Below are 24,766 nucleotides of genomic sequence, written 5' to 3' on the forward strand. Positions count from 1 at the left end.
GCTGTGCATCACCCTCCTCTATTCCTGGGGAGCACTGCCTTAGGCAGGAAGAAGATCAGCCACCAAGAGCCACAGCTGCTGCAGAGCCACCTTAGGACGATGAAGGGTGTAAACATGGATTTGACATCCATTTCTTTCCTTTTTCTGGAAGAATGTCTAGAGAAGGAAGAAATTCTCAACGCTCTATTAATTCTAGGTAAATTTCACAGATTTTATGCAAAAGCCTACAAAATTTTATGTTCTATTAAGTAGCTCATGTTTCAGAGACTGCTGTGCCAAAATACCAGGACACAAAACTATGCAATTAGATGCTGATCTAGAAGCTTATGAAGAATTTTGAAGATCACTATCATAAACACAAATACAGCATGTATTCCAAATACAGATACATTTGTATATCTAGTTCCTCAGATTCCAGTGTTTTCTTTGTTTTTGCTTTAAGAAAAAACTGCTTGCATGTAAGGAGAATAAAAACCCCAAACACCTAAATCAGATTTCCACCGAGACATGTAGAGACCACACCTGATAGCTGCTAGTCACAGAAAGAATAAAACAGTCTTCCACTGAAAAACTGCCTTCCTCATCATCAGTTCCAATTAGCAGGACAGTATATACATACAACGACCACTTTCAAAATAGCTACACTTTCTTTTATCACCTTTGATGTTTACATGCTCACAGGTATGGGAAGGAAATCAGACTGCAAATATCCCAAATTAAAATTCATATTTTCAGAGTAAGAGCATGAAAGTCAAAAGACAAATCATTTTACTTAGAGTAGAGCTCTTTCCCAAGGGGAAAAAAATTGTACTAAATCAATTTGCCATTGTTTTATAAGTCAGCTACTGAGAATGAAATTACAGACGGCTGAAATGAATGTGAGTTTTGCCATTGACTTCAATGAGCCAAAGATGTCATCCTCAGTGTTTTACTATACACAGAACCCTGATGTCAGAATTGGTACAGCTTTATGAAGTACATTACAACATAATTCAATCCATCAAGGTGAAGACAATCATGCCATCGCTCAATCATTGGTCCCATTCACATCTATGGTTAAGATTCATCCTTGTTTTCTTTTTCCTTTACTGTCATAAAAGTGTTGGAGCTGGGAAACACCTCAGCCATGTTTGTCAGCAATATTCCTTTACCACTGTCAATGTTATGGTGAAAGTGCAGGTATAAAACTTAAGCTGAAAATTCAAAGTATACCAACTAAAATATGTGGAAGCCACAACACAGGCAATGTAGCTTTGCCAGAATATTGTCATCAAAATCATAGCACTTTGAATTACTTTGAATTGAAATCAAATTATACGGTATAACTACTGATTCTGGGTAAAAATATGTCTTGACCTTCTATGCACCACCTGTAGCACAGGTCTTTGTTTCCCAGAAGTTTTGAAAATTTTATTGGTAGGTTCCACTCATTTAAACATTCAGTGTTTAAGTACAAAGATGCTGAGTTAAGAGTATGGTGGCTTGATTTCCTTACTTTTACAGGTTTGGGTCTTTCAACTTTAATGTTATTTCAACAAAGGGGTTTGTGTTTGTTATGGAGATATTCTGTTGTACCTCCCTTTTCTCAGTTCATGAAATTTTCAATATAACAAGAAAAAACACAGCTCAAATTCTTATTTTGAAAACCATACTGTCATTTTTATTCAGCCTGTATTTTAATATAGCATCAATATTTAACTACTTCATTAAATGAAGTGTGACTTTTATAGTGAAAATGTCAGTCTTTGCAGTTCATTAAATTCATTTAAAGTATAGCTGCTTGATTTTTTTTTCCTGAAGGAATAAAGGACTATTAACTAAAGGCATAAACTTAGCATTAGCATGTACTTTTTTCTTCAAATTAACATTCAAGATTTGCATCAGTCTTTAGAAATTTAAGAGATTGTTTGTATCCTTTTGCATTATCCTTATCTTTATAATAGATGTCACTTTTATAGCACATACAACTGTTTATCACAGTTGGATATGACCAGTAGGATGTCACAGAGGATATTAACTCGTCACGTGCTATTATGAATCTGTAGAATCCTTCAAGTAATATTAAAAATACATTATTTTTAACTGTGGCATCTGGAAAAATAAACTGTATATGATGTAAAATGTAATAACTCTTGGAATCCAACAGGGTTTATGAGTTCTCTTTTTCTCTTTCATAAAACATTCTTTGATGAGAATCCTTTTTCTTTCAAGGAGGGTTTCTATTAACTAATACAAAAGAACACAGGGAAAGCACCATTTCCACAAAGGCAGCACCATGTTTTTGCCAGATGTAAAACATCCTGGTCCATATTCTCTGGGGTATGTGATTTCTGTGACTAACACCTCTAAACCTGGAAAAGCTAATTATTTCTGATTAATAAATAGATGTGATTATAAAATATTTTCATAAGAATAAAAAAGTTTCTTTGAAATGTACTAAGATACAAAGGTGGTGATATTTTCTTTTCAACCTACCTTTCAATGTTTGGAGCAGGTGTTAATGACAGTGAAATCTTGGGTTTGGAAGACAATCATGAGTTATTTTCCATTTCAGTGTTTAGTTCAGTGTTTTCCTGCCCTTTCCTGTCCAACAAAGCAATTTGATCAGGCCACTCTCTTGTAGTAATGATCTCAATCACTACTATGATGATTCTCACACTTCTATTCCAGACTGCACTAACCAGGCAAGGCTTCATTTATCACAACACAGGAGGTGACTGGGGGAGGGGTTTGGGCATGAGACATTTTAAAGGGCTTCATTGTCACAACAATAACATCCATCCTCCAAAACTCAGATCCTTTTCGTGTGTCTTCTGTGTAGATCCACAACACCCTACCATACATGAACATTTTGGGTACTATTCCATACCATAATGAATAAAGTTGAAACAAGGACTTTGAAAAGTATCCAATTATCCAATATATGATTTTAAATTTCAGCACATTCCCCACTCCTCTCCCACATGGACACTTCTGTCAGTTCATGCAACCAGCAACTGGCAACAAACTACAGAGGAAGAAGAAATGTAGAATGCAGTAATTAACATCTACTAAAGTTAAAAGCTGCCTTCAAAAACCTTCTTCCAAGAATGCTGTGCACAATAAAGTTCTATTTTCTAGGAAAACTACATCTCCAAATCTATGCTGCTACTGTAATTTGTTTTTCTGTGTATCAAAAGCAACAGGGTTTCTAAGAAATTCTGATTTTGAACTACCTTCCTTTGGATGAATCTCTCTAAAGAGTACTGTAGAGGATAAAAACTGAATTATCATGTGGATGGAATTCTGAAGAAGGAAAGAAGGAATGCTAAAACTTAATTACAGGAGCAACAGCCCAGTCACATATATGAAAAGCTAATGGCTACCAGTGACACCTATTCCAGATTGGAGTTTTAAATAAGGTCTTTACACCCTTATTTTCTACACTGTAACAGCTGCCAAACCAAACTGATGGGCTCCATTTTAGAAATCCCTTACAGCAAGGTTACACGGAGCTAAACAAAAATCATTTGTTTTAGGTCGTCATGAGTTAATATGCAAAGGCAGAGGGATCCAGACAGCTGTATGAACTCAGCATGGTCTGACAGGTCACAGTGACCAGCTCACTCCCACTCCAGAGCAAACTCCTCCCCAGTGGGGCAGGGATGGTTATCCTGGACGTGAAACAAGTGCTCCATCCTCCCACTGCAGGGGCCTGCCAGGCAGAGGCTGAGGCAATGCCACCCTTCCAGAACTGTTTTTCTACAAGAGCACAAGGAGGATCAAACTGATCTCTGCTGCCTATTCACCTCATGCAGCCCCAGGAAGGAACATCAGGAGATCTCAAATCCGACCTCTGCTCAAAGTACAGGCCACACCAAATTGAGAAACTTCTTGCTTGGGGTTTTTCTTCAGTCAGGTCTTAAGAACCATCAAGGATTTTGGGCAACCTCTTCCAATACTCTCATACTCTCAAAGTGATTTTTTTTCTCTTTACATCCAGTCTGAAGCTCTCATTTCAGCTTCTGCCTGTTAGCACTCCACCCCCAACCATGAACTCTTGTGCAGAGCCTGGCTCATCTCCTCACAAGTACAGGGATGCTCTCAAGTCCCCTGAAGTCTTTCCTTCTCCAGGATGGTCAAGCCCTGGTTCCTGAGCCTCTGATCACACAGGGCATATAAAATACTTCATTACCCATTCTGATGTATAAGAATAAACAAATAAAACCCACTGTTAGTACTTAGCAGCCAATATAGAAAGATTAATTATTTTGGACAACTGAGATTTTGAAGAAAAATTTTACATCAGCTACAGTCACCTGCTTTAAAGTTTAACTTTCAAAAAATACTAAGCTAGAATCTTCTTGGAAAAAAAAAATGCATACTTGTTTTTAATCACACTTTAATAGCACAAAATGAATATACTTGTCTTGGGACATATTAAGAAATAGTACCAATGAAATTTGACATAAGATTATTGCACTTAACTTGCCTTATAACCAAGCAGCACATTTTCAGTGTATTTCAGAGCTCAGTAATTCCCACAAAATCATGCTGCAAATGTGAATAATCAGATAGTGAACCATGAGGCTACCATGTGTTCACAAGGAGCCATCTAATTCTTAAAACCTCAGAACTAGCATATATTTACTATTGTTTTTCTGAACTTCTGAGATTAATCTACAGATTTTTTAAGTCTGAAACTCAAAACCAATTCAGCCAGATGATAATTCCAAAAACATCTGTGTGTCACATCCAGTGCTATGAATGAGAGGCTTTCAAAGAGATGTGTGATCTACCAGGTCTTTTTGCCACACACTTGGGCCCTCTCTGTTGGAAAAGTAACTATACTGATTCCACCCCTGCTGAAGAATTCTCAAAATACTGTTTGTTGACATACAACTTCTACCCTTATTTCATGTGATTTTTCAAAGTAAATTACTTGGACGAAGTTTCAATTTTATGTACTCCAACCAGAGAACCATTTAAAGAAGCCAACAGATAATCCTTGTTTAAAATGAAAGAACACACTGCCCACATTCATCTATCATGTGACAGGCCTAGAAAAGGACATACAGGGAAAAAAAATCATTACATTAATTAGAAAGATATGATATTAATAATAATGACAGTAATAGAGGACGGTAGAAATTTCCCTAAAAGAGTAGATAAGTTAGTATGCTGTTATTTTTTTTTTTACACTGAACTAAAAATATAATATAAATGAACACCACAGGATCTAGTACAAAGCATATTCCTGGGAATGCTGTGTTCTCAAAAACTGAGGCAGCTACCAGTTAGCAGAGCACTGAGGTGAGGAAGCAGATCATTACCTGATGTACATTTGCAAAACACCCACATCAAGACAAACTATCTAATGATTTAATACCACACTTCTAGAGACTGTCAAGGTTCCAGATATAGATTGTTGCACCACCTCAGATGCTTAAAGGCCTTTCCCTCCCTCCTCACCACCACGACCAAGGAGAAGCTCTCCACTTCTGAAGAACTGAATTGTCTCTCCATATTCACTAAGAGATACTAGATAACTACCCACCATCTATAAATCACATTTCTAATTCTTTCCCACTATATAATTAGACTTCAGACATGAATTTTCTTTACTAGCTGTTATATGCAATACCCCAAAGTTGTTATTTTAAGTATGGAAATAACTATCACATCTGTTTGCCTTATCCAGAGTCTCACAGACTCACTCTAAGACTCAGAGAGTGCATAACAAATATTCAATATCACATATTTAGGAATGTATAGACAAACCCTAAAAGAACATTAAATAGGATTAAAAGTACAGCCTACCCCATGGCCTCTGTTTCACCCTACAGATGACATTAAGCATCAACCCTGAGCCTTAAAAGTGATTCTTCCCTATGTGAGGCTGCCTCAGCAGGTCAGCCCTGTGCAGAGAAAGGCTTTCCTCATTCTCAATCTCAGCCCATGGTCAGTGTTTATACAGCCATGCTTGGAGCAACACTGTTTACCCTCTCACCCTGCTCTTTCCATTACTACTGTTTGGCCACTGTCTCTTATGTCTTCTTCTCTTAAGAAGAATAAATTCTCCAGTATAAGGTACCTATAAAAAAAACCCTAAACTTGTCTGCCAGACCTGCAATTTTGTGTGTCAGTTCTTTTGTGCTTCAGACATGAAGATTATCTGCACCTTCTCAGCTGAATGTAGCAATTTCCTTCATTTTTGGTATCTAAGCCAGAGAAAACATAACAAGCGTTCATTTATTTAGTAAAAGAACAGACCAAAGCAGTGAGAGCGATGTGTTCCTCCTGCTAAGGAGGAGAGGCCCAGCAGCAGTGGTGTTTCACCAGCCAGAATTAACACCAACCCTTCAGCCTGTCCTCACCTAACGCAGCAGCAGCACCGTCTCCTTTGGCTTCTCAGCGGTACAAAGAACTGGCTTTATCCTTTTAGGAAATGAATGGGTCGCTGCCCAAGAAACCACTACTTCAAAATACACCCTCTGAGCTGAATTTTTCTCAGCAAGTTTATGAAGCTCGATTCAAAAGCAGATACAACTCTTGTTCAAAGAGAGTATATTCCTATGTGCAAAAGCAGGATTGCACCCTTTCCTTTTGAATCCACAGAAGATTTTCTTACAAAGTAAGGATGAGAAAGAAAAAGCTGAATATGTTTTAAATCAGTTCTTACATGAAGTTCAGTTTGTTTGTCTCATTGATTGATTTTTCTTTTTTTTTTTTGAGATAAACATAAATCAGCTTCACAGGGAAAACTTCAGTAGCTGGGATCAATAAGCAACTGGCCTTGCTCTAGCATACATACTGAGATTCATCATCTAAAATCTTATTTCTGCATTCAAAGATCCCTGGATACTTGAGTTTTGGGAGAAAAGCATGCAGACAGGCACTCCTTTGCTTGGGTGCCATAAACAAACTGAACAGAGAAGCAAAGATGAACCTGCCTCTTTCTTTTGATCAAATGAGAAGAAAAGATCAGTTCTTTAAAATGTAGGGAATTTTTTTAAATGGGAATAACATGTATTTTCACCTCCTTCTATTCCTTTCTTTTGTTGGTAAGAAGCAGAAATTTAAGAACTCAGAGAGACTGAAAACACTTGATCCTCACATTGTAAATATTTAGCAGTGTTCCCAAGCCACTATTCCTTTTCTCCCCCAGGTGTTTCACATCCCTTTTTCCATCCTTTTAAATCAACAAATGGCCATTTCCTTTGGCAACAGATAATGCAAAATCTGCTTCCGACCACAGAAGTGTGGAAGATGAAGCAAAGTTCTAAAAATGAGCAAAATAAGAAGAATTGAGAAAAAAAAAAATCATTAAAAAGAAGATCAAAGATTTCTCACTGTTAAAATTCTGTGTTAGATTGATACTTTGCAGCTACAGTGAGTACAACCAATGCACCACCAATCTAATTTCATGAGATCATGAGAAGGTCCAGAATAACTTTCCTCCATGGATATTGTTCCTTCTTTTACTTTTGTACTTATTTTAAAAGAAAAAGGGTCATAACTGGGGGAGCAGAAAGCAAAATGTATCCTTGATATCAGGTCTCACCCATGCAAAGAATAAATGAAACGCAGAAAGATCTATAAATGCTTTATTTAGTCTAAAAGTATATGGGTACATACTTGTATTATGATTTCTGGACTTTGTCCTTTCATATGCATTTAAAATACTCCATTGACGTCACGGTATTTTAATGGAGTCCTTTTTGAGTCACAGAAACACTCAGAATGAGGCATAACAACAGTGTTCACCTGCAGTTAGTCATAATGAATCAAGCTTTTTATCGCTGTCTCTCACTTACGCCTCATGATGGAATAACCTTAAAAGCTTCTTTTTAGAAATAATTCTGCATAAACACACAAATGACACAGACTATGATGCAGAGTGCACAACAATGGAACTCAGTTAGTTAGCAATCCAGAAGTTAGAAGCCATCATAAGGAGCCCCACCATCTCCAAAGATGTTTGTATCCTAGAGTAGGTATTTGGTGCAAAGTGCCCCTCCCCACATTTTCCAAGCTGTGTTAGAACTGGTGCAGACCAATACACATTGTCTGAGCTTTAAAAATGTGTGACTGTCCAAGAGTCACGTTTTCAATTTCACATTTATTAGTTACATGTATTACAAGCAATAGCTGCCAATTTTCTTTACAAAACCCAACTCAAACCTCGAAAAAACAAAACAAGCCCTTTAATATGTTATCAAGTGAAGAATCAGGATTCTTTTCTGGTATGTAAACTCTCCACCAGACTATTAACAGAAGGGCAAATTCTGAGACCTCCTTTGAAAAATTGCTATTTACTGGAGACAAGAATACAGGAGATAGGCAGCATTGTCCTATATGATATGTTATCACCAGCAATATATTTGTGCTGATAGAAGTCAAAGCCAATCTTCACCATCCCTACTCAAACACTTTCTAGCACAGAAGTCAGAAAAAGGCTGCTATCCTATCACAAGTTGTTTGCCAAGTAAATTTAGAAACTTAGTTTGCTACTTAAACTGGGCAAGCTATAGCTGATTGAGGCAAAATAAACACAGAAGCTCACACTACCTTTCTGTAGCTGTTTTTTGTGATGAATTACAAGTAGAAGAGCAAGATTGATCTCTAAGCTGCACACTGAACATACCACACATCTGTGTATGCACAACACTGAAGTGCTGTTTGTTTGCCTGCTTGAGTAGGTATTTAATGAACACATTTTCCTTTCATATGATCTCTGATTAATCACTCTGAGTCATAGTTAGCCATAGATTATACCACCTGTCTTTCACCTAATTCAGTCTGAGCTGCACATACACTGAGATTCTGTCCCAGCTGTGGGTGGCTCCAAGAATGTCAGTTTTTGGTGTGTGCCACCAGCCAGCGAGCTGGTGCCAGAGCAGCAGAGCCACGGGGAGACGAGAAAGCCACCCAAGGAATGTGATGAGACTCCAAGAGCCCCCTCAAGCAAAGACACCCACAAAGCTGATTCCAGAAAGGGACAATCTCAGAACAAGCCCTTGTCTCCATCAGGCAGGACAGGGAGAGCAGGGGGCACTGAACCACTGCACTGCAGCCACCGACACACAGGGATGGCTGATTCAGAGCTGGAAACGCACCCAGGTGAGACAACCACGAGAGCTGAGACTGCACACACGGAGGGATTGTCACATCCTTGAAACAACAAGTACAAGAAGCCAAACAATACCCAGTGCACCTTACAAGCATCATCCAAGACGCCAGCACAGAGCTATTACTTTAGAAGAGGCTTACATGAAGGTATGAGAATGAAACAAAGGCACTTCTGCTCTGTCATAAACAGCAGGTAGATCTCTATCATGGAAGCAGTGATGCAAGCCACTGTTTAGGAAGCCTGGCTGCCCTGTGTGACATAACATCTGATTTACCACTCCACATGCTCTCCTTGGGTCTCAGCTGCACCACCACGAGAGCATAAAGATAGCTCTAAGTAGGTTTTAAAAACGTCAGGGGGAAAGGACAGAAAAAGCATCTGTTAAATCCTTTATTTAACAATATCCTGAAATTGTAAATTGTTTAGCAGGACAAAATAAATTGCTACAAATTACTTCATATTACCATTTGCAATACAGTAATTGGACACTCTCATAAAGCCACAAAAAGAAAGTCACATAGGCATAAACATATTGTTTACTCTCATGATTGCTTTGTAGTGCAAATATATACTAAGCTCTTGTGTTTGCACCTCACAGTGTATTTACATCAATGGTTTGTCCAGTGTAGTTTTGAGATCAGTCTTAAAGTTCTGCTGTGAAAAAGATCAGAAAATGCATCGTAAAATTCTGAATTTTTTACCACATGTAGAGAATAGTTTTTAAATAGTTTTTACAACGCAAAGTGTACTACACATTTCAAACTGTATCAAGCAAAACAGCAGCAGAAAAAAAAACCATGTTGGGTTGTGGTAGGAAACCACAACTACCAAGTTTTTTGTTACAACAGATCGATAGCACAATATCCCCATATTTACATGGCCACCACCTATTGCCATCATCATTTCAGCTTTTCAGGAACCCACAAAAGTAACAGCTTTAACCTACTAAAGCAAACAAAACTATTGTTTTTCCATGTCTAATAAAATTCTTCTTTATTTAAAGAATGTAAACAGAGGACTGTTCATCCCCTATCAGATGATGAACAGTTTACTGATAAAAGTACAGTTTAAAAAAGCATTTTATTAAGGAAAAAAATTATTAATAACAAATACTGAAATACAGTATCCCAAACCATTCAATATTTGCATAAGTCTTACAACAATAAAGAGAGCAGCATAAAAAGAACAGCAGATAAATATGATCTGCTCTGAAAATAACCTACTACAGCATTCAGCAATTGATTTCTGCATGGTTTTAGCACCATTTTCATATCAAAATTAGACAGTTAATCAATATTGAGGTGTTTAAATATGTCCTGAACTGACAAACCTTTATATAATTCAGTGACTTTGAATACAGGCGTTGTCGCATTGGGATAGAAAGGATGATTCATAAAGCTCAGGCTGTTTCCTTACAAAAAAATGCACAAAAACCCCATAACAACAATAAAGCAAACAATAAAGCCCCACCCCAAACCAAACAAAAACCTCTACTTTATTAATTTGGATGTCTAAAACTATTTAGAATTAATTTCTCTCACACTAACTGTTTAGAGAATTACAATACTAACTATATCCACTTGGAATGCCAAACACAGCAGTTTCTCTTTACAAAATTTCTTAAGGAAATCAAACAGAGAGATGAAGACACCTCACCTCAAGTGACCTCAACCATCTGCATGTAGACTTCATTTTCCACAAATCCTACCATGCTGGTAATTTTATGTATTCCCAACCTTTAGTTAGGGTTGCCCAGTTGATCAAAACTCTTCAGAATATTCAGTGTAGAGAAGGAAAATCCAAATGCAAATCCATCTGTCTGAGAAATGTTCTGCTTTAACATAACCATCACCTATACACATGGTAAAGCAGAGAGGAAAGCGAGTAGATCCTTGTGCTGCTGCCTCTGCAGTTCTCACCCCAGCCAGTAGCTGAGACCTCTGATCACTTATTTCAGAGGTTACCAATCCAAAACACCCTTTGTTATCATCCCAAAACACCCTTCGTGTTTAACCTATGTCACAGCCCACTCTTTGCCATGTTAGTCTCAGCTCTCACAAGTCTTTGGCTAGGAATGATATGTGGCTCTAGTGACCCAGCCATTTAGAAGGGCTATTGCTTTAAAACAGTGAAAGTAAAACACTGAATTGATAAAAATGTCTCCCATGAAATACCAAGGTCAGGCCTGATGTAATGCACATGTATGTAAGTGAAAGATGCCCACATTGCATGAGGTCTTCTATGGATGTAAAAACAGCTTTGATACATGGGATACTTTCAACTGGCAGATTTTAAGAATGGATTGCTTTTCCCTCTTGATATGGAGCTTTTCAACCAAATGTGGCTGCTGGGCAAACTGGTTGTGCAGGAATAAACAGCAAACACTGATACCAAGAGCTGGAACATGAACTCTACAAACAAGCTGAAAACTATATCAACTATTTGCTTAAAACAGTAATTTCCAATTATAAACTAACATTGCCTAGTTTCAGTAGCACACCTTTTCCAACACAATTCAGTCTGTATCACTGGTCAATCATACTTTCAGCACTCTGCTCATAAGACTCAGTTATTTTTAATGTGATAATGAAAATAGTATTTTCAGCTTATCTGCCCATACCATAAAGTGAATGAAGAAGTTAATGAAAACATCTGTTTGGATATTCAAGGTACCCATGGCAGAAGCAGCTGTGTAATGACAGTCTTCCCATTTGGATTTAATATCTCAGCTGCCCTGTAATGCCTGTGATTTTCAATACATTGTTTCAGGTATAAACAGAGAGAATACATTCAAAACAGGATTTGGACTGTTTTGATACATGCTAACATGAAGTGGAAAAGATGTGGAATAAAAATCTTGCTACAAAAATAAACACTGAATAAGGCAGCAGCAAGCATGATTTCATCTAAGTCTTCATCTGAACAGAGCACAGAGGCAAAGACCAGAAGGCTCTTGTGTGACATTGTTATCTAAAGTCCTGATTAGATTTTCACCTCAGAGTTCTCAATTTTGGTAGCAATCATCGCAAAGATACTATGGTGACTGGCACTCGATAAATACATCACACAGACAGGTAACAGTACAGAACACAGCTATCAGATAAGAGTGTGAAGCATTTGAAAATTCAACCCTGCCATTAGGTCTGTATAACAGTACTCAATTTTACGGCAGTAGAAATGTGATTACAGATAAAAAGGTAGGATTAGTGCTGTACAAATTCTTGTCCTCTTAAATTTGATCATCATCATTCAATAGCATTACTTAAGTTTTTAAGGAGTATCAGAATTCAGCAAATATATAGGCATGTATTAACTGTAAATGTAATAAAAGCTGCAGCACAAACCACAGGTCACAGTTTGACTGGCCTCACTTTGTCAGACACTGCACAAAACTGCAACAAATGAATCACACAACTGAGAGCCTCCTCTCAAGTATCTGCCAAAGAATAGAGGCTGATATTTCCTGTGCTTCTATTTCAGATTTCATTATAAATTTGTGATAATTCATTATAAGCTTAGGCTGGCCTGAGCACCTGTCTGTGAAGTACAACCTGGTGTACTATGGGTGGTACTATGGGGATAAGGTTCTTGTCATCCCAGTGGATTTGGTCAACGTTTCCTCACTCCAGAGCCAGAAGTGTAAAGTGGGTCTCCATGTCCATGACCCACACACCCCAGAGTTGTGATTGCTACAAAATATCACTATCTTAAAGACTCCACCCACTAGTGATTTCCACACATACCTTACATACTCTAAATATCTCCTATGCATTAAATTCAAACTCTTCATGTATTACTGTACATGATTGCAAGCATCTTACTGATATGGTCGTAACCCACTGTAATGAAAACATCTAAAGGACATTTCAATAAAAAATTGATTGCTACAAAGTATATTTTGTATACAATCAACTCTCAACCAACAAATGCAGTAGAGGAGCTGCATTATCTGAGCAACAGAAAAATTGTACAGTGCAAAATCCAATGAGTATCCCATTACAGGTGTTCATTCTGAGCACCACAGGTTCTTGCACAGTTGTGGCATACAGAGCTTTCCTGTTTCACAGCCAGTTCTTCAGCTACATCAGAAAACCTCAGGGATGACTGTGCCTGCAAAACAGCATCATGCAAGGTGGGGTGATGATACAAACTATAATCTTCATTCTGGTGGACATACTCATATGACCATTGCACTTCCTCTTCCAGGGACTAGGAATTATATATCCAACAATTTTAGTGCTGGACTGGACAGACAAATATTTTGGGAACTTTTTTGCTCCCTAGCAGCAGTTGCCTACACGGTCCTGAGGTTTTTAGATATCCAGGGCAGGGGCTGGCTGTTCTGGGAAAGAAGCAGTTCAGCACACTTGCCACATGTGCCAGAAGATCAGTGGAAAATACTGGTGATAAAACGTCATTTACTGAGTTGATACTGCAACAGAAAGTTTCCAATCCCCTGCCTAAATTGTCTCCAGCAAGACCTGTATTTGTGTCTCTGCTACACATCTCTGCTTTCTGGGAGCTCCCTGGTGCTTTGTGGCCCTCTCCCATCAGCTGGGGCCACCTCTGCCATGGTCAGGCTGTGGATACACACACACACAGAACCACAGCACAGCTGAGACTGCCCCATCTGCACCAGAGCAGAGCCCAGATGTAAACGAGCACATTTGCAGGGCAGCTGATGAGTGAGCACGGAGCTTTCTATCTTAGCAACATACATGCACCCATTGTCTCTCACCATCTGCTGCAGGAGAGGAGAACCTATGCATATAGAGCCACACTAAATTTGCAAGAAGAGTAGTTTTAAATTATTTGCATAACTGTAATCCACTTTTTCCTAACAACACACACTAATAGGAATGACTTAGAGACCCAGTTTAGCTGCTACTAAACTACTGCTGTCTTTGCTTTACCTCTGGAAGAACAAGATAAACTTCCTGAGCTTCCTTTGTAAAATGAAAAATATTTCAGCCAAAAACATCAAGCTCTGAAAATCTCAAATGTACAGTAGTGCCTAAATTAAGGTATGTATGTTTGAAATTTGTATCCTTCAAGGACAATCTGTGTAGTAGAGATAAATATTATAACATGCAGGCAGCTAAATAATGAAGTAAGGATTCTGGAATTTAATATGATAATTCAAGCACTGAGCTGCATGTATTTAGGTTTTGGAGTTTTCACTTTTTCCAAGTGGCATTATGAGAATTAAAGTTCCTTAAAAAAAAAGTATATGCCAGGATGAATACTAGTTCCCTAAATATTTTTAGTACAAGACATATAATTTACTCAATAAGTGAAAAAGTTTGTTTAGAAAAAGCTACTCAACTGTACTGAATGTCCAAAATCATTCTCCATCTGCAGAACCATAAAAGGGCTCAAAACAGAAGCAAAATGTTTTACAACAGCTGGTCCCTTTCAACTTTCTGTAATTTTTATAGCTCCTTTTGGGTGAATTTTTTTTTTAGTGTACTGCAGCAGGATTCTTCTAGAAGCAGGCAAACCATGATTTCACTTGTGCAATTCCATGGAGCAGAAGTGGATCGCTGTTATCCTGAACCACCACCAGCCAGACACATGCAGGGTCAAGTTGTGTACTCTCACATCAGGACTGAAAACTTATCAAATATGGCCCTGATCCAGAAAAGCACTTAAGCACATGCTTTACTTTAAACATGTAAGTAATCCTATTAGAGTAAATGAGATTCAGCATAAACCACTGGACTGCATCTCAGAATACCTTGGTTGTGGCCCTGATTATGTCAGTGACCGACTGCGTAACCTTGGACAAATCACTGCACTTCTGTGTCCGTGTTTCCTCCTCTGCCCTCTACATGTGCATGCCATGTTGGACCACCTCACCAAAAGTAACCCCAATGAATCTTCTAGAAACTGCTGTGTACCAATGATGGCAGGGATGCATATGTACATCAGCCAGTTTTCAAACACCTGCCATGTACTCAACCCCAAGATGAAGAACCCCTTACCCTTAGGTCTTCCTACCCAGTAATGAGCACCAGTTTCCAAAGCATGATGTTGCACTTGGAAAACAGCTGGGATGGAATCCAGCTGAAGGCTACCTGCAGGTCAGGGCCAGGACAGCTCCTCAGTATGCCTGCTTCCAAACCCAGGACTCAGGTTGCAGTTCTCCTCCCACCTCTGACCCTTCCTTACAGGGCATCCTGAGATCCCAAGTCCTGCCTGGGAGTCCACAGGTTAGTCTGCCACATTCCTGCTAGTGTTGTACCCACTGAAGGAAATAAACCTTTCAGTCCTGGGAAATTCTGTTTAAAGCACGCAGGTGGAAGGCAGCATTGTCTTAGAGGGAGCAATGTGTTTGTACTAAAAGGCCTTATATTTGATATTTTTAGACACCATGATGCAAGATACAATTTTCCACAGGCGGGCCATACACCATCAACTCTATGTCTTAATGATCTTGAGAGCATTTTCACATAACTAATTCTGCTTTTGCACATATATACAACCACGTAGTCTGTTTACCCTTGCCATCACGCTGCTTCCCGGCAGTTGTCACAGGCAATGTCACTGTCACAAGGAGAATACGGATTCAGCTCCTAACAATGAAGCGGGCATGGATGAGTGGGCAGGACACTCAAACGAGTTTCAGAAAGACTTGAGGTGAAATACTGTCCCCAGTGAAATCAATAACAGTTCTCCCATTTACTTCAGCAGAGTAAATATTTCAGCCCTTTTTTTCAGTGCCTTCTGGTCATCTCAGTACCTGACAGAACAATCATTTATTTTCCTCAGAAACACAGAGAAAAGGACAGAAGACAAGGAAAGCAAGGCAGGGAGGCAAGATATCAGAATAGATATACTTCTCTTCATCAGAATAATTATAAAAAAAACAAAACAATGACTCCTATAACTATAGATTATAAACAATGCAGAAAATGAGATTAGATTAACACAGTTAGGACCATCCTTTCTAGGAACTCATTCACAAATCCTTTCCTGACCTTGAAACACCTGTACACCACATTGCTGTTTTCCCAGCTGAGCCAATGAAGAGCTCACAGCAGCAACAACACAATTCCGCATGTGTCAGTGTGCTCCAGACCAGGCCTTTTGCATACAAAGATATCTATTATAAGACACAAGCATCATGAGCTGTACTCTGTTAATTAAAATATTTTCTTCTGGGGGCTGGAAGCCTGGCCTACAAGGTACTTGCCAAAATTTTGTTCAGGAGTACACCAACTGCAATGTGCTTCTGAATAGGCCAAAAGTTAGTTACTTTTGACTTTTTTCTGAATGTACACTCTGTTATCATTGTACAACAATGAGAAATACAGTTAAAAGGTTATGTATAACAACTGTGCACTAGCAGCAAGTTAATGAACAAAAGAAACTACCGGCATTCAGAAGATATTAAAAATTTTGGACGTACAAAAAAAATTTTGAAAGAGCCTAGAGAGTAACCTGTGCCTGAGCCTGAATTAAACGCACACCGTGCACAACACAGGAAAGTCACCGAACAAGTGAAATTTACAGTAAACACGCCGGCTGCCAGGAAGCGCTGCAAGTTTCCAAAATTAGCCGGCTTATCAGCCAGCAGCGGACATTTACTGGGCATTTCAGAGCTCCCGGAGCCCTTAGCAGCGCTCGGAGCTGGGGCTGACATTTCATCTTTAATTCATGCCCCGTGTGCTCCTGCACCCGCGCTAACAAAGCCGCCAGCCCCGCGGGGCGCATGCGCGGGCCGGACGGACACACGGACACGGACACGGACACACGGACACGGACACGGACACACGGACACGGACACACGGACACGGACACACGGACACGGGCCGGACGGACACACGGACACGGACACACGGACACACGGACACACGGACACACGGACACGGGCCGGACACCGCGGCCAGCAGGACATGGACACACGGACACACGGACACACGGACACACGGACACACGGACACACGGACACACGGACACGGGCCGGACACCGCGGCCCGCCTGCCAAACTTGCAGTGGCTCCGATGGGCATCAGCCTGCAGAGCGACACGGGAGCCACCCACGCCATCTACCCAGCCGCGATTTCTCCAGGAGAAAGTTTTCTCCAGCTGCTGAATCTATTTCAACCCACGTTTCTTCTCTCTCCGAAAGTGACATTTGTGTTTCTGTAAAGTTTATATCCTCATTTGGAAAGGATTTTTGAAAAAAAAACCAAAAAAAACAAAACCAAAAAAACACAACAGGATTTAACGTAAGTTTAAGCTTCATGCAGCACCCTTCTTTTCCCCAGCATCTCATACAGTGCCTCACAAAAGGCCCCAGAGGTTGGACAAACATAGCACCAGGAAAAACAGAGTGTGAAAGGGATCTTTATGTGCATGTGTGAGGGCCCAGTGCTAATAGCTCAATGTGCTATTGACACATCACAGTGCAAACAGCTAAGTCTTTTTCAAAATAGCGTGAGTCACAGTGTCATTCTCAACTTTGCCTTTCCCAGATTTGGGTAATTTGTGAAACAAATCATCCCCGTATTATTAAAACATATTTCTGTAGATGAAGGTAAGACACCGGGAAATGACTATTGCTTCTGACTGTAACGCTTACTCCAAACACCGCACACGCTGCAGAGGTGTGAATAGGCAGAAGTGGTACTGCAACTTCTCTGACAGCCCTCACCAAAGCGCAGCTTTAGTTACCCTCCTGTACCGGCAGCTGATGCACTTTTAGATAATCCTCCCGTTTGGATAATCCTCTGGTTAGGAACTGGCCATAACAGACCCGGACTGAGCCGAGAGAACAGAGCAGAGGGAGGCTCCGTCCTCTCCTCACAGGGCCGCCCGAGCCCACCGGGCTCGCCGGGAGCTGCCGCGGCTCCAGCCCGGGGAAAGTTCGGCAAGTGCCGACCCCACCGCGAACGCTGCGCGCTCGGGACGCGCCTTTGTTCGCCGGCCGTGGGGAGCAGGACCGAGCTCCTCCCGGCCGTCTGCCGCTCGCACCCCTCTGAGCAGTGCGATCCCCGGCCCGAGGACAGGTTCCCCGGGGCGAGCCCCGCGGCAGGAGGAGCCGCCCGGCCCCGCCGACCACAACTTTCCGGGGCCGGGCATCCCCCGGGCCCGCGGAGAGCGGCGAGCGCACCCGGCCCGGGCTCCGCGCATCCCCCAGCCCCGAGCCTCCCCGCCCCGACGGAGCCCCAGCTCCGGGCAACCGGCCGGGGCAGCAGCACGAGGATTAACACCCACGGGAATAATCACCTTGTTGTAGTTGTAGTAACCCAAACACTGGGCAAAGTCCAGGTTGGAGGGGTCTCCGGGGAGCGCGCTGCCCGCCGCAGCCGGGTAAAATCTTACATCCATGATGGAGATTTGGTCCACTTGGAGAGACCGCCGGGAGGTTTAATAGATCCACCTTCAAGTCCCTTCCCCGGGGTAGGGGCACGGGCAAAGCGCCGAGGGAGCGGAGCTGCGGGGCGCCGAGCCTGCCCGAGAGCGGGGACGAGCGAGGGCCGGGGGGCGGCGGGGAAAGAGGCGGCGGAAAAGTGCAGGTAAACAAGGAGGAGAAGAGAGGAGGATGAGAGGAGAGGTGGGCAGCGGACCCCAGGTGGGTGCCCGTCCGCCTCGGCGGGAGGAGAGGAGGGGAGGGGAGGGAAGGAGGGAGGGCAGGGGAGAGGGAAGGAAAGAGGGAGGGAGGGAAGGAGGGAGGGCTGTTGTTTTTTAAAAGCTCAGTGCCAAGCCACAGGCTTTGCCTCCGCATTCAGGAGCAGCTGCTGTACACAAAGGAGCCACGCGCCCGGCGCGGACGGACTGACGGACGGACCGGCCGCCGCTGCCGCGCGCCCGACAAAGGCGGGGGGACCGGCACCGCCGGGGGAGCGGGGCACGGCGGCGCCAAGGCCGCCCCGCGCTGCCGGGGAGGGGGCGGCTGGCCCGGACTCGGTGCAACAGGGCTGCGCTGGCCGGGCGCGCTGCGGGGCGAAGTGGCGAGCGAGCGGCGCGGCGCTGGCAGCGCTCCCCGGGCGGAGCGGCCGGGCCCGCGCCCCTCCCCGCCCCGCGCCCCTCCCGCCGCCCGCAGCCCCCCCCGCCCGGCCCGGAGCGGGGCCGCAGCCGCCCTGCCCATGGCTGTCCTCGCTCCCGGAAGGTTCCAGGTGAGTAACTTCCACCCGCTTCCACCAGTTTTCCGCTTTTTTTTTTTTTTTTTTTTTTTTTTTTATAATGCACTTTATCGATTCCCACCGCTGCCTTGCTGCGTCAGGTTGGTAGCAGAAGAAACGAGATTTTTCTAACGTGCTGTCAAGAGCAGGACTTTAAACCACAGTAGCCTGCCTCACTTACAGAAACCTCCTCACACTCTCAAAGTCTCCGGGTGATGAGTCAAAGCAACCTGCTAATAACCCAGATTTGTTTTGTCAATTGTAGGCACAGCCCAGCCGCATCTGCTCCCTTGCACGGAGCTTTGCCGACCCGAAAATCTGCTCCAGAACTTTTGGAGAAAGCACTAAAGCAGCACAATGCTGTTTAACCTCAGGACTTAAGCCCTGCAGACAAGGTGCAAGGAAGAAGGATGGAAACACGCCCTGGACTCAAGGCTCCTGTGACAGGGAGAGGATTGCCCTTTGGGTCTAGAGCGGATTCCTGGGCAGCTCAAACGCAGCAGAAAGTATGCCCCAGATGGAGTTTACTCCATTCGGCTGCAAAACAGCAATGGTAACATAAGTATCCAAGGCTTAACTGTACAACAGCAGCAAGACCTTCTCTGAAGGACATTTTGGGCCCATGCTCAGTCCTACTTCTGACTGATGCCTGCCTCAGGAGCTTAGTGCCCCATACTTCATCTCCAGGCATGATTCTATCTATCTAAAAACATTGGGAGCAAACTGTGAAACAATCAAGAGCTACATCATGTAGAAAGGAACATCATCCCAACACCTTTCCTAGAAATCTTACGTTCAATATTTGTGGTGGCACAAGTAGCCCCTGGTTGCACAGGACATGCCAGATCCCGGATTATTCAGGATATTTATTCTGAAGTATCACACTTTGAAGCAAAGATTTCTAGCATGATACTTTGCACTAAGAGCAGAATTAAACATTGCACAGATGCATATTTGTATTTCCATAGAGTATTCAGAATTTAACTTTCTAGAAAACTGTGTATGAATGGCTAAATGCCTCGATAGCAAAGATAACAGGCATAAACTGTCAAATACCTAATCCAATTTCATATTCATTGTGGCAACCATTTTTAACCGAAGGGAAAAGACTGCAATATGTACTCTGTTGCTAGAAGAGAAATGTTTAAGGCACATACAGCACAGAGTATTTGCACAGGCACATCCCATATCTGTGACAAAAAATTACTGATGCTCCTGAGAGAAACAATTTTTTCTGAAGACAATGAAGAATGAAAAAAGACAATTTCAGAATGCAACATCGCATTAGAGCATTTCTCCAACACAGTGATGGAAAAGTGGTAGTGTACAAACACAGCAAACACCTTTCAACTGAGACTGAAAGTAAAAGTAGAATTTACCCAAGGGCACATTAGATTAAGCAGATTCTCAGGTATAGGAACAGAACATTGCCCTCAAGTTCTGGACTGCTCTGCTATATGAACATGGCTATTTCTTACTGCCTAGCTCTGGGTCTCTACACTTCTAATGAAATCTGAAAGCATTTCCACTGAATTCAGATGAAGACTCCACGAGTGATGAATGAACAGCAAATGATTCCAAGTCTGGCTTTGGTCCTGCTGCCTCACTGCAAGCAGGCCCTGCAGGGCTGCAGACCTGTGTGACCCATGGCCCACTCTGGCTGGGCACAGCTCCTGCCTGGCAGCACAGCCAGCTCTCCTCTCCTGTGCCCCTGCTAGAGCAGCAGCCCCTGCTGCAGGACCAGGCACGGGAGGTGCTCCGGGCACCAGCAGCTTCTGCCACTGCGACAGGAGACTTGGGTCAGGAGAGAGTGGTGATGTAAATAGCAATGGTTTTAAGTACTCTGCTGTTTCCAGCACAGCTCCTCCTGAAAGTAAGAGAATAGGTACAGTGGTAATACCTCAAAATACTCCATTTTGCCATCACTGGCTTAGAACGTTAATGTGAAATAGGAACAAACTCAGCATCAATAAGTAAATTAAAAAAAGATACATTCAAGCTAGGCAAAACACTCCCAAAGCATTATTTGGTGAAAAGTTTTGAATACTCTCTGTTTATACTATCATGAAACTAAAACAGAACTTCAATATTTAAAAAAACATAAAATAATTCCAATTCCTGGTTATAATCTACCTTTATCACCTATACCTAGTGCCCAAAGTAAGTCTTTTGTAGAACCAGTACGACTGCAGTGAAATGAATAAGTGATCTAAAATGAGCTAAAGGAAAACAGAAGAGAAACTGGGATATATATGCTAATTTATTTTTCTTTTTAAATAAAGTATTATGGTTTCTGTGATACTGTACCAGAGAGAATTGTACAAACTAAAGAATTAGACAAGTGTCTGTCTTTCTTTCTCAACACCTCTTCAGTGTAGTTTATTAAATAAGTAAACTTGCGTAATCTCTGCTATACTTTTAATCTATATACATGACATCATTGTGTTTTTTATTACAATGCATTTATCTCAGGAGTACCTTAAAGATGGAAAATGAGCCAAAATATTTATAACCCTCTGTACATGATGTTTGAAAGGAGTCCAACAAATTCCTCTCTCAAGCCATTCTCTTAAAGGTCCTTTGGTAAAACTATGGCTTTGAAATTCTACTTTTTTTTTTTTTTTTCTTCCAGAGTAGATGGAAGTATGAAGTATTTGCAATTTTGAGTAAGTATTCTTTTTTTCCCTGCTATTTTAATAAAAGCAAGTATCTATCTACAGTAAGTGGAGTACTCCAGTAATTTCCCTGGTCCTGGGTAGCCTCAATTTCAAAGAAACTTTTCAAAAAGCCTTGTTTCATAAAGGTTTGAATGTATGCCTACTGATGCCAACAATTATGATTCAGGAAGCAACACACAAATGGTGACTCTGTTCCATCTTCAACTATACTTTCTTCTGACTCATCATCACAATTCAATTTTAAAAGCCATTAAGAACACTCAAACTGCTTTTCTGATGTAAGAACAGAAATTGTATTGAGTGAATCAGTCATATACAGACTTGAAAGTGTGCCTGCACAAATTCTCACTGCTGCCCAGAAACCTTTCAACTTCCACAGGTAAATATGAATGTTCCAAGCCTGGCTGATTCCCACACAAGCCTTGCAACTTTTTTTTACTTTTTTTTTTTTTTTTTAATTATTTTATTTATTTTGGTTTTTTTCCATACCAGGCTAAACTTTATATCCTTACAGCCTTTACAAATGCTGGGTCGGTTCAGTAACATGGAAGTAGTGTCTGAGGCTCAGTAACAAAGGCACTGGAAGATTTACCCCACCAAACCACAGGGTCAGGAAGGAACCTCAGAGGTAAGAGCAAACAGACCAGATCTCTTAGCACCCAAATTCTCAGGTAGGCAGCCAAGTCCTCCACAAGCACCACACCTCAGCATGCCCCCTGTCTCTGGCCACACAGGTGCCTCCCAGTGGCAAAGACAGCAAGCATGGAAAGAAGAGAGAAAGACAGCAGAAAAATGAGGGAGAAGGGATGGAATGAGCCAAGACTGGATTGAAACTCTCTGCTCCAGTTTTACAGTGCAGAGTGAACATAAAAAAAACCTGACATTCACTTCCACAAGGCAGAGTCCACCTCTATTGCCCCAGCCCCCTCTCCACAGGCTGAGGGGAAGGTAGTTGGACTTACCCTGGGCAATGTTTGGGAGAAACAACAAAATTCTCAGGAGGTTCAAATTTTACCCCCAGTCTTTAGAACACTCAAGTAGAATAAGGTACTTGGAAAATTTTAAAACGTCCACATGAAGTAAGGCACTTTGCAAACTTTAATTCAGCAAACTTTAACCTATCCAGATGCAGCAAGATACTTACTGGAAATTTTTGGTTCAGCTTTAAGAAGAGGAATGTAGAAGAAAGAGGGAGAAAGAGAAAGAAAATGGGGAGAGGAAGGTAAATATTTACCATCCTAGGACCTGCTATTCCTCCAGTCTCCTACACTGTGTCTTTTGGCTCCTGTAAGAGCTGGGAGGAACAAGAGGAAAGGGAGGAATACAACATCTCTGCTGTCACCTGTAAAGACTGTCTTAGCCCCTTCCCCCAGAGCACATGTGGAGGATGGAAGGGCACAAAACAAAAAGGGTGGAATATAGAAGGAGAAAAGAAAGAGAGCACCAGGCAGGTCTGGTTTAGAAAATAGTCTAAAGCCTCCTCAAATCAATAGAAAGTCCCTTTAATTGACTGCAATGGGCTTTGAATTAGACCTGTATTCTACTTATCAAGTACAGCTGCTGAGAATCAATAATATTTTGACTTACCCTTCAACTACACTACTAACTTCTGGCTAAGAAAAAGTACAATTAATAGCATATTAATTCATTAGAGTTTATCTCACTGAAGTCCTCTTCTCTGGTGGGTGGGTGGTAGAGTCAGATGGCATTTAGAAGTGATCACACATGCATGAATATCCTGTATAAGTGAGGCCATAAAGAAAATACTTCTGTTCTTAACATTAACTAAGATCAAATATTCATTGATATCTACATCTCTTAGCAAGTATCTCAAGCAGAGATCAATAAACACTTATTAGTCACTGACTACATTTCCTGCTGTAAAGGAGGGAATTTCAGCCAGCAGATTGGAGAAGCCAAACAAATGGGGGAGCTGGAGTTTAGTGCTTTCCTGCCAGATGATTGTTTACTTTCTCATTGTCTCAGTTGCCACAACTAGAGAACTGCAGATCAAAGGATTATTTAAAAACTATAGTTATTTCTTTAAAATACAACTCATTATTTCAAAATACAAATAAGGATTGTTGCAAGGGAAAAAAAATCACAGCTGCAGGTTTTTAGATTGTGAAATTTTTTTCAGGCCCAAATCAGGAAATACATTACTCTGTGAAATGGGGAATAAAATAAAATTATTACACTTCTCAAATATTTACCTATGCCTCTTTGATGTTACTGTGGATTGCTGAAGTCTCTTACTTTACCTGAAGTATTTTACCACCTCAAGTCATATACAATATTTCAAATAGTATTCTAGCAGAAAACCAGAGATTTGAGTTGTTTAGAGAGCAGATACAACCATTAATACTGTTGAACTATGTTACAGCAAAAAGGTTTCTTCTTCTTTAAAGAAAGTATTCCATAACCTTCCAAAATAACCTGTGTGTAATGGACAATATAGATTTACTTTTTGGCAGAGGGGATATCCTGTTGCTATTGACTGCAGTGTTACAGTATCCTCACATACTAGTACACAGTTATTGTGAGATAAAGACCATATTGAAAAACAAACTGATTGCAGCACTGAAAACAGTAAAGGAACTGTCCAGTAATATAAAAATTCACTTCTTTAGGAGAACAATGACTGGAACAGTGTCACCTCTAGATTAGCATTAAAGAATAAAAGTTTTAAGTGAAACTAAGAAATTAGTACAGTGTCTTCCTTTCTTACAGGGTTGCCATTTTAAAGCAAGACAGGAAAACTTGGTTAGAGACATGGTGCTGTATATGGTTATATATGTATATAAATTACATATAATACATTATGATTTATATCATCTGTTGATATAA

At 41.3% G+C, this 24,766-nt stretch overlaps 1 protein-coding gene and 1 long non-coding RNA gene across 4 annotated transcripts in view; one reads left to right on the plus strand and one right to left on the minus strand.

The window, feature by feature from the left end:
* TOX3 (TOX high mobility group box family member 3) overlaps positions 1-19,104 on the minus strand; it is a 73,245-nt gene extending 54,141 nt beyond the window's left edge. Inside the window, exon 1 of one of the 3 annotated variants that reach the window (XM_086847594.1) lies at positions 18,346-19,104. In XM_086847594.1, coding sequence (XP_086703720.1) covers positions 18,346-18,447 — 102 coding nt within the window. In that variant the 5' untranslated portion in view covers positions 18,448-19,104. The remainder of the gene's footprint in view (positions 1-18,345) is intronic. The other 2 variants (XM_086847595.1, XM_086847596.1) reach the window with 2 other exon arrangements.
* A 65-nt stretch (positions 19,105-19,169) lies between these two features.
* Positions 19,170-24,766, plus strand: LOC147650845 (uncharacterized). Its single transcript, XR_015275381.1, has 2 exons — positions 19,170-19,235; positions 19,507-24,766. It is a non-coding gene; the product is annotated as an uncharacterized LOC147650845 (long non-coding RNA).

The sequence above is a fragment of the Cyanistes caeruleus genome, chromosome 12, assembly GCF_971803275.1.
Source record: "Cyanistes caeruleus chromosome 12, bCyaCae1.hap1.1, whole genome shotgun sequence".
In the NCBI taxonomy this organism is placed as follows: Eukaryota; Metazoa; Chordata; class Aves; order Passeriformes; family Paridae; genus Cyanistes; species Cyanistes caeruleus.